This window comes from Bufo bufo, chromosome 1, assembly GCF_905171765.1.
Source record: "Bufo bufo chromosome 1, aBufBuf1.1, whole genome shotgun sequence".
NCBI classification, from domain to species: Eukaryota; Metazoa; Chordata; class Amphibia; order Anura; family Bufonidae; genus Bufo; species Bufo bufo.
Window position 1 is genome coordinate 316,119,738 of NC_053389.1, and position 11,453 is coordinate 316,131,190.

General features: G+C 39.0%; 2 protein-coding genes across 2 annotated transcripts; both read right to left on the reverse strand.

The window, feature by feature from the left end:
• Positions 1-378: 378 nt before the first annotated feature.
• On the reverse strand, positions 379-2,736 carry LOC121008620 (protocadherin gamma-B5-like). The gene has a single exon (XM_040441319.1). It carries the CDS (start codon positions 2,734-2,736, stop codon positions 379-381), a length of 2,358 nt encoding a protein of 785 aa, XP_040297253.1.
• A 3,383-nt stretch (positions 2,737-6,119) lies between these two features.
• On the reverse strand, positions 6,120-8,519 carry LOC121008701 (protocadherin gamma-B5-like). The gene has a single exon (XM_040441429.1). It carries the CDS (start codon positions 8,517-8,519, stop codon positions 6,120-6,122), a length of 2,400 nt encoding a protein of 799 aa, XP_040297363.1.
• Between the last annotated feature and the right edge of the window lie 2,934 nt (positions 8,520-11,453).

An 11,453-nucleotide genomic window follows, 5' to 3' on the forward strand; every position in this document is an offset into this window, starting at 1 on the left:
TATATTAGATACACAGTATCTCCGACAAACCTAAGAACTTTAGTGGGACTGGCCAGCTATGTAATGAGTATGTGGGACCTTTCTAACTTTTCCTTAATGGCAGATTACTCAGGGGAATGGATTGGATGATGGATTTAAATTTGCTCAATCCTTTTGATCACAGGAGATAGGATACCGTTGGAGGTGTCAGGAGAAATAGCTGTTGGCTGAAGAAGTATGTAAATTTGATGGCCAGCTTTAATATTATTTTAAATGGAGTCAACTTTAAGATTGCTTAAGAAATAAATATCTTGTTCAGGTATAAAAAAAAAAAAAAAAAAAACACATAATCACATAATGTATGAACATGCACCTTGTCAAATTGATTTAACATAGAATTCACCATACCTGTTCAATGTTCTCAGAAGGTGGAACCTCAGTGTCTATGAGATTGTCTGTGGGGACGTTCTGCACTGGTTTCAGATAAGCAATTTCATTCTGCTTTGAGTCCAGAGTCACACACACATCATATGAGAATGGGAAAGGTAAACTTGTATCACTGATCTCAGAAGGACATCCCAGGGTGAACTGAGGATATATATGTCTACTATTTGTTCCAATGGATGTTGACACATTGGTCTTCCGACATCTAAAAAAGGCTATAATCACCACTGTCACAATAAATAAACCAGAGATGAAAGCTATAGCTATTATTAAATAAAAGGATGCATGAAATGTATCCGAATTTGTAGGTTGCTTTTTTATTTTTGGTATAACTTCTTGAAAGTTATCTGCCACAACCAAATTAATGGTAACTGTGGATGACAGAGATGGGACTCCATTATCCTTCACCAGAACCACAAGTTTTTGCCTGAAGGATTCCATATCTGGAAGATCTCTTTCAATCCTGATTTCCCCAGTATATTGGCCAATAGTAAATAAAGATGAATCAGGAACATGTAGTAAGTGATAGGAGAGCCAGGCATTGTGTCCAGAGTCAGCATCCACTGCAATCACTTTGGTGACTAGATAACCTTTCTCAGCAGAATGAGGAATAAACTCAAATAATGCTGATCCCTCCGTGTCTGGTGATGGGTAGAGAATCTTAGGAGCATTATCATTGTTATCAATAATACATATCCTCACTGTGACATTACTGCTTAGAGGAGGAAATCCACTGTCTTTAGCCATCACCTGGAACTGAAATTCCCGCAACTGTTCATAGTCAAATGATCTCTGGGCATAGAGAACTCCAGTCATTGAGTTTATGTTAACATATGATGACACAGGGATACTTTCAATATTACTGTTTATAATGGAGTAAATTATCTTAGCATTCTCATTGTCATCTAGGTCTGAAGCATGGACAGTGTGCAATGAAGTTCCTGCCAGAGTATGTTCTCTGATATAAGATATGTAAGTAGATTTCTCAAAAATAGGTACATTGTCATTCACATCCAAAACAGCTATAAAGATTGTTTTCCTTGTGACCATTGGGGGAAATCCTTCATCTTCTGCTATGATTGTGATGTTATATGCTGGGGTTGTTTCTCTGTCAAGTGGACCTGCAGTTACAAGCTTATAATAATTATTGGAAGATAGAACTAATTTAAGTGCCCATACATCATTTATTTCGCAGTTCACTTCACCATACTTTCCAGAATCCAAATCCTTTATGTTAATTAAAGCCACAAGGGTCCCAGGAGCAGAATCCTCTGAAACTGGTGTAGATAATGATGCAATTGTTATCTCAGGGGCATTGTCATTAAAATCCACAATGTCAATAAAAACATTACATTGACCCACCAGGCCTCCACCATCCTTAGCTTCTATTGTCATCTCATAACTTCTAGTTGTCTCATAGTCCAGTTCACCTGCTGTTGTAATGACTCCAGTTTGAGAATCCAGACTAAAGACTTGGCGAGCATTTTTGTGAATGCGACTAAATGAGTAAGTGATTTCTGCATAGGATCCTTCATCTTTGTCAGTAGCATTTAGTTGAAGAACGACAGAACCGCGTGGAATATTTTCATATAAACTGCTTCGATATGATTTTTGTAAAAAAACTGGATAATTGTCATTAGCATCAAGAACCTCAATTCTTATTACAGCAGTGCCAGATTTTGCAGGTTTTCCTCCATCAAACGCTGTTAAAATTAATTCATATTTTTGTTGCTGCTCACGATCTAGAGGCTGCTCTAAAATCAGTTCTGAATACTCGGTTCCTTCAGGGTCAGATTTTTCAGCCAGGGAGAAATATATATTTGGACTCAAACTGTAACTCTGTAAAGAATTAGTAAGTAAGTCTGGATCAAGTGCATTCCCCAGAATAAAACGTGCACCCGGGGAAGCAGACTCACTTATTCCTATCTCAAAAATCTCCTTAGAAAAACTTGGTGCATTGTCATTTATATCCTGGATTTCAACCTTGACAGGATAAACATTCACAGGATTCTCAGCCAGAATCTCAAGTTCCATAAAGCAGCTCTGCTCTGATCCACAAAGCTCTTCCCTATCTATCCTGTCACTGACATATAAGTTGCCATTTTCTAAGCTCACATTGAAATAATTCTTGTTGTTATTAGAAACAATCCTTAATTTTCTTAACTCCAGCTGATTGCTATTTAATCCCAAATCCTTGATTGTATTCCCCACAACAGCATTGATCTTCATCTCTTCTAGAATTGAATAGTGAAGCTGACTAGAGTCCACATCAGGATACAAAGTAAATAAGAAAAATAATACTTGCCAAGCCATGTCTGTTGTGAAATAGTGATAAAGTGTCTGCTTTTCAAGAAAAGCTGAAATCTAATGCTTAAGATCCACAATGTTATCAAAAATAATCCTTGATTCTTACTAAGATCTCTAATACTATTAGCAGTAGCAGCAGCTCCCTCAAGTGTACAATCAGTGTGTGCGCCTTGTTATACAACAGCACCACCTTGAGGCACTTTTTAGGAATTGCAATACTGTTTAGTTTGCAAAATTAAATATTAAAGCAAATCACATTCACAACTGTACATATAAAATTTCAAAGTGTTATAATTTTTTTTTATTTTATATAAAACCAGATACATTACAGCAACACTGAAGTAAATTTTTAAAAGCGTAATAAATTTTGGCCATTTAATGCAACATCGAAAGTTACTTTATTTAATCTAGTATTTAAAAAAAAATTCTGATATCCTATATAATTCAAAGTACATTTTTAGTACAGCAGTTAATTGATTTAAGTACATTTTTTTGTCCACAAATATTAAAATGTTAAATTATGTAACTGATTTACTTACCCTCACAACATCCACTTTATATGTGACGATTTTCTACACTACAATTTAATTTCATATAAGGACAGTAACAAAGATACACACACAGGACATCAATAGATAGCCACAGATATCTACTAACAGCGACAGTCTCAGATTTCTAAAATCACTGAACTTAAAAGTATCCCAGCTTGGGAAGTACTCAGTATCCATCTATGGGCTACCAGAAAATATAAGAATCAACCTAGGAGACAACTTCTTTCAAAACTCATGGTCATTGTGATGAATGCGAATGTCATTAGTGTACGGAGAAGAAAATACAAGCTGTTGAGGTTAATAAAGGGTGTATAAAGCTAAGATTGCATCTTGGGCATATGAATATCACTAGCGTTAGGCTACTTTAACACCTGCGTTAGGTGCGGATCCGTCTGGTATCTACACAGACGGATCCGCACCTATAATGCAAACGATTATATCCGTCAGAACGGATTAGTTTGCATTATGAAGAACAAAGTCAAAACGGATCCGTCCTGACTTACATTGAAAGTCAATGTGGGACAGATCCGTTTTCAATTGCACCATATTTTGTCAGTGAAAACGGATCCGCTCCCATTGACTTACATTGTAAGTCAGGACGGATCCGTTTGGCTCCACATCGCCAGTCGGACACTAAAACGCTGCAAGCAGCGTTTTGGTGTCCGCATCCAGAGCGGAATGAAGGCTGAACGGAGCCAAACTGATGCATTCTGAACGGATCCTTATCCATTCAGAATGCATTGGGGCTGAGCTGATCCGTTTTGAACCGTTTGTGAGATCCCTTAACGGATCTCACAAACGGAATTCCAAACGCCAGTGTGAAAGTAGCCTTAGTTGTGTTAATGTGTATATTATATTACAATATTGCTTGGTGCATTAACAAGTATATGGCACATATTTCGTTTCATATATACTGCATTCAAGAAATATATCTCTCATAGTTTCCCTCTTCTTTATTTATTCGAGGTTGACCATGTACAAAATAGCATCAAAATGTAAAACATTTGTCAAATAAACCTTAAGTTTGTTAGAGCCCTGTCAGTGTTCACTCTCTCCAAGGGCAGTATGCATTATCACATCTTCTCCTTTATTTATGCTTTCTTGAGCGTTACCTAGTGTCAAAACAGCAAAACAAAGTTCTCAAGTCTTCGGGCAGCATACCTCATCCGGACACACAATGTTTTGAGGGTGAAGCTTGAAGCATTGTGTGGCATGATGCAGTATGCTGCTGCTCTGACTTTTATACTGATGATCTGTTCTCTGTATAGGTCATCAGTATCTGATTTGTGGGTTTGAGTCATGAGCCCCCCCCCCCTCCACATACACACCAATCAGCTGTTTCATTAGAGAAGGCCATGGCACTACTGAGTGCTGGTGTCATCTCAAACAGTTAATTGGTGTTGAATCCCACCGATCAGACACCAAAGGATAGGTCAACAGCATAAAAGTCTTGTAAAACACCTTGGAATAAAGGAGAAAGTGTGTTAACACAGGTTCTCCTTGGAGAGAGTGAACGGACATCATATAATGCATGAAAATGTATTTTTAACAAAGCTAGAACCATCTGTTAGATTTATTTCAGGCTGGCAGCTCAGGGGGCATGTACTTTCTCATGGGGTGTGTTCTTTATGCTGTAGCTCTTTCCCTGTAACCGCCACAGCCTCTAACAGAAGATATGGCTGATGGCAGTTAAGCTTTAAACTGAGCATGTTCAACCACCCCATTGAGGAATAAGGAAACAAAAAAAATAGCAGGTGGCGCTATACAGATACATTTTATTGATTAACTCAATGGCTATACAAATTTTTTATCACATGCAGTTATGTAAGTATCCAGATCAAGATGCTGGTTTGATAAATATAGGATATTTTGTATGATATTTTTTTAAAATTTCTATGCTATTTTGCACATGGTCAACCTCATAGAACTAAAGAAGTATATTTTTTAGTACAGTATATAAGAAGTGTTTTTGAAAAGCAGTGGAACTGCATAATGTATTCTGGAATGGTGCCTGCTACAAAAAACAAAATTTGAAACATCTTAACATTCTTCCTTGATATATGGAACTTCACATTTTTGCCACCCATATACAGTGGGGAAAAAAGAATACAAAACTATAGCACACCACACTTTTGTATCCTGCAGAGTCTGGTATACATATACGTTAACATATATGTTTTTTTTTTTTACAATGGAACTCTGGTGAACGGACGCCACTGTATGGCATCAGTCTGAGGCATCTGTTAACATACACATTTTTTGTACACGTTAAATGGATGACAAAAATGTGATGTGAACCCAGTCTAAGTGATATTATCAGCAAACCTTAGCATACATTTCTACGGTATATCTCCTCTCTTACAGCAAGAAACTTCAAACAGAGGTTGCAATTTGGTTCTATTTCTTTCCTCTCACAGCATATATCTCACACAGACCCTGAAGTACAGATTTCGCTAACTCCCCTCCCACACACCCCCACCGCTCAGATTTTTGGTGGGATTTCTAAATATTTATAGAGAATATTTAACCAAAGTAATGGGCCTACAGACACTATATATGATATAATATGTCTTCTAGTCACATTTATGTTAAAAAATTTACTTTCACCAAAGAAAGACAAGAAAAAAGCAGAAAGGAAAGTAGGAAAATTGCTTTAAATTATAAGGCAATAATATAGCTTTACTGCTATCTACCAAGAGACTATAAATTGTTAATGACAGTATGTCAGCTGAAGCCTACCTACCAGTATAGGGCCACTAATGGAGATTGCCTCCAAAAAATAGAAAGTGCTACTGGTTTGGACACCTAGCAGTAGCTTTTTTGGGAAGTCAAATTCCATCAGTTTAATGTTCTACTTACTTGTGTATTACTCTCGGTAGGCATGTTAACCATCATAGAATTCTCTGCAACAGTTGGATTTTCTGTATCAATAAGGTTCTCTGTAGGTACATTCTGCACTGGCTTCAGATAAGCAATTTCATTCTGCTTTGAGTCCAGAGTCACACACACATCATATGAGAATGGGAAAGGTAAACTTGTATCACTGATCTCAGAAGGACATCCTAGGGTGAACTGAGGGTACACATTTCTATTATATGATCCAAAATACATTGGAGTATGAGTCTTTTTGCATTTAAAGATGACTGTAATCAGCACTGTCACAATAAACAACACAGAGATGAGAGCTATAGCTATTACAAGGTAGAATGTTGCATTAGAAGCAGGTGATGGGTTATTGGGTTGTCTTCTTATGTCTGGCACTACTTGTTGAAAATTCTCAGCCATAACCAGGTTCAAAGTAACTGTAGATGACAGAGATGGGACTCCATTATCCTTCACCATAACCACAAGTATTTGCCTTAAGGACTCCATATCTGGAAGATCTCTTCCAATCCTAATTTCACCAGTATATTGACCAATTGTGAATAAAGATGGATCAGGGACTTGGAGTAAGTGATAGGAGAGCCAGGCATTGTGTCCAGAGTCATCGTCCACTGCAATCACTTTGGTGACCAGATAACCTTTCTCAGCAGAGTGAGGAACAAACTCGAATAATGCCTCGGTGTCTGGTGATGGGTAGAGAATCTTAGGAGCATTATCATTCTTATCAATGATACATATCCTCACTGTGACATTACTGCTTAGAGGAGGAGATCCACTGTCTTTAGCCATCACCTGGAACTGAAATTCCCGTAACTGTTCATAGTCAAATTTTCTCTGAGCATAAATTACTCCTGTGACTGAGTTTATGGAAACATATGATGTGACTGGAATATTCTCAATATTACTGTACATAATGGAGTAAATTATCTGAGCATTCTCATTTTCATCAGTATCTTGTGCATGGATATTCTGTATTGATGTTCCTGCTGGGGTTTGCTCTGGAATGTAGTAAATATAAAATGTTCTATCAAAGACGGGGGCATTGTCATTTACATCCAAAACAGTTATGGAGATATTCCTTTTACTTATCATAGGAGGTGAACCTCCATCTTCAGCTATGATTGTTACATTATAATTTGTGCTTTTTTCTCTGTCTAATGGACCTCTAGTGACAAGTTTATAGTAATTATTAGACGACTGGATTAAATTAAATGGGGAGGATTCACTAATTTGACATACAACATCACCATTTTCTCTGGAGTCCAAATCCTTGACATTAATTAATGCTACAAGTGTCCCAGGTAATGCGTCTTCTGGAATTTGAGTAGACAATGATGCAAACATGATCTCTGGAATGTTGTCATTGACATCTTCAATCTGCATTATAAGAGCACATTTTGCCACTAACCCACCCCCATCCTTAGCTTCTACACTCATTTTGTAACTTTGCATTGTCTCATAGTCCAGTTCTTCCATTGTTTTAATAACTCCAGTTTGAGAATCCATAGAGAAGACATTTTGTGCACTTTCATCAAAGTAACTAAAGGAATAAGTGACTTGTCCATAAGATCCTTCATCTCTGTCACTGGCATTAAGTTTAAGAACCACTGAACCCACTGATGTATCTTCCTTTAAAGTTACTCTATAGGTGTCCTGGCTGAACACTGGATAATTGTCATTAACATCCTGTATGTCAATTTGAATGAGAGTTGTCCCAGTTCTTAGGGGGTTTCCTCCATCATAAGCTGTTAAAGCGAGTATATATCTCGGTTGGTTTTCTCGGTCGAGAGGTTGTTCCAAGATCAGTTCTGGATGTTTTGTTCCTTCGCTGTCAGTTTTCTCGCCCAGTGTGAAATATGGATTTGGGCTAAGGCTATAACTCTGTATTGAATTGCTACCTAGATCAGAGTCAAATGCATTTCCCAGTATAAAATGAGCTCCTGGTGAAGCAGATTCACTTATCCCAATTGCATAAATATCCTTGGAAAAACATGGAGAATTATCATTTATATCCAGGACTTGGACTGTAACAGGGTAAACATTTACAGGATTTTCCACCAGAACTTCAAGATCTAGATGACAAATTGGTTTCGAGCTACACAGTTCTTCCCTATCTATCCTATCAGTGACATATAAATTGCCATCTAAACTGACATTAAAATGATTGTGCTTCTTATTATGGGAAATAACCCTTAGTTTTCTTGTTTCCAGTTCTTTCTTACTTATGCCCAAATCCACTGCAAGATTTCCTATAACAGTGTTTTGCTTAATTTCTTCCAATACAGAATAGTGAACCTGGTATGCTTCTGTCACTAAATAAAGACAAGAAGAAAACAGTATTACTTGCCAAGCCATGGTCCCAGACATTGTCCAATCTGATTTCACTGGTATCCAAATATAAGAATGAAGAATATGCAAAATCCACAGTTTAAAAGTAAAAAGAAAAAATATCAGAAAAAGGGAAACATTCCTCTTCTTTCCAAAGAAGAAATGCAGTATCTCACAATAGTGAGATTTCCAATGTACATGCCTTTTCAGATTCTCCACTCCATAAGGCAACAGCAGCACCTAGTGGACACTATTATGAATTGCAGAAAAAGTGCTTTGTATTAAAATTAAAATCACATGACTATACATTCAAAGAATGTTACTGCATTTATTCTAGAACAGCAAATGTAATACGTAAGTGATTTGCAGAACGTTTAAATGTAATCTCATTTAAAAATTTGCATTCCAAGTAAAAGTGATGTAATGTTAAATATGTTTGTGTTAGCAAAGGCAAACATGTTATAGGAATGATAATGGTTTTATTTATATGTATTGTAAAAGTATATTAAAAAGATTATATTATATGTAGCGAGCAAAATGGGTCATGACTCATGTTAGGATTTGAACATAATACTACAGAAACATATTTATATTTTTATTAAACTTAAACATAGTTAACAGTAAAAGGTCTAGCTGAAATATTTTACTACTATGGTATAAAACATGAAATGATAACAAAACGTAAGGTAAAAAATATTCAATAGAATAACATAAGAAAAATCTGTGCAGAACAAATGCAATCTAAACATTGCAACAAACAGATAAAACTGTAACGGTCACATCCACACACACACAGAGTGAAGGGTAGTGACCACTGCGCTCCACCCTCACCCCTGGCCCTGCCTACTTGCCTCACGAGTCCTGATGACAGGGGACAACTGGACGGCAGTCCCTAACTTAGGATATGTGCAGGGAAGACAGACAAGACAAAATACCGAACATGAACGGACCAGGTCAGAACCAAGAGAGCTACGCAGTACAACAGATTAAGCAAAGAATGGTCAGGAGAAGCCGGGGTCAAATACCAGGAGAGTAGTGAAGTACAAGAGGAGTCCTAAGAGAGTAGTCAGGTGGAAGCCGAGGTCACAATACCAGGATGGATGTGCAGTACAGGAGGAGCAGGCAGAGGATCGTCAGGGAACAGGATCAGGTAAGTATTCAGTAGTCCAACAGATAGCCAGGAACCTAGAAATTAACAGGCAACCTGTGACCAGCAGGCTGCCTGTATTTATAGTGGGGAGTGAGGGTCATGTGACGTGGCCAGCGTCACATGACCGACTGACCAACCAGTAGATCACCGAGTGATCAGCTCGGCGCTCAAGGCAGACTAGGAGCAGGGAGCCACCCAGCCAGCAAAGCCGCCCTAGGAATGAGGTCAAGCACAGATCCTCATTCCCAAAGCTAAGCAACAGGTCTGCGGGAAATGGGGGACCAAGTGCACCTTCGGAACCCCGTGACAGTACCCCCCACTTTTACGAGGGGCCACCGGACCCAAGACTTCAGGCGATGGCTTTTCAGGGTGTTCTAAATTAAAATTTACGAACAAGTCTAGGAGCATGAACCTCCCTAGCAGGTACCCAAGATCTCTCTTCAGGTCCATACCCCTTCCAGTGAATCAGGTACTGCAAGGCATTACGCACCTTCCTGACATCCACTATTTTAGACACCACATACTCGACAGCATCATTAACAAGAACTGGCGGAGGCGAGGCTTTTGATGGTACTACCGGTTCAAAATATTTTTTAAGCAGAGATTTATGGAACACATTATGAATGTGGAATGACTCGGGCAGCTCCAACCTAAAAGATACCGGGTTAATCACTTCCGTGATCTTATATGGTCCAATAAAATGAGGAGCAAATTTTTTAGAAGTTACCTTGAGAGATAGATTCTTGGAGGACAACCATACTTTATCCCCAACCTGAAAGTTCACCCCCCTTGAACGTCTCCTATCGGCCTTGAGTTTTTGAGAACTTTGAGCCTTTTCTAGGTTCGATTGAACCCGGGCCCAAACTGTGCACAGTTCGGAGGAGAGTTTATCTGCTTCAGGGTTAGAGGAGGAGACGGACGACCCAGAATGAAAACGGGGATGAAAACCATGGTTACAAAAGAAAGGGGAGACCCCAGCAGAAGAATTGACATGGTTATTCAGAGCAAATTCAGCCAACGGAAGTAATTTGACCCATAATTGCTGGTCATCAGCAACATACAACCTCAAGAATTGTTCCACAGACTGATTAAGGCGTTCAGTCTGCCCATTACTCTCAGGATGGTAGGCGGAAGAAAAAAACAATGAAATTTTACATCTTTGACAGAAGGCCCTCCAGAATTTGGACACAAACTGCACACCCCTGTCAGAAACAATATTTTCCGGGATGCCATGTAAATGAACAATCTCTCTCACAAAAATAGACGCCAGGGTTTTAGCATTCGGAAGTTTAGACAGGGGAATGAAATGAACCATCTTGCTAAACCTATCGACCACTACCCAAACCACAGTCTTACCCTCCACCAGCGGTAGGTCAGTTATAAAGTCCATCGAAATATGGGACCAGGGTCTACTGGGAATGGGTAGGGGTCATAGGTTACCAGCAGGGCGAGTCCTAGGTGTCTTAGACCTGGCACAAACCTCACAGGCTGACACGTAGGACTTGACATCCCTGGTCAGAATGGGCCAACAATAGGACCTAGAAACCAGATCCTTAGTGCCCTCAACACCCGGATGTCCACAAAAGGCAGAATCGTGACACTCCCCCAACAGCTGGAGACGAAATTGTACGGGAACAAACAACTTATCTGTTGGGGTGGATACCGGTGCCAGATGTTGTTCAGCCTCAATGCGAGCCGAGATATCCTGAGTTAGAGCCGCTAAGAAGATGTTTGCTGGTAGGATGGATTCAGGCGGCGTCTCAGTGGGCTGAAAGGCATGGAAGCTCCGGGACAATGCGTCTGCCTTCACA

What these genes read in the sequence shown, in the direction of transcription:
- LOC121008620 (XM_040441319.1), bottom strand. Translation starts at nt 2,736, where the DNA reads ATGGCTTGGCAAGTATTATTTTTCTTATTTACTTTGTATCCTGATGTG.
- LOC121008701 (XM_040441429.1), bottom strand. Translation starts at nt 8,519, where the DNA reads ATGGCTTGGCAAGTAATACTGTTTTCTTCTTGTCTTTATTTAGTGACA.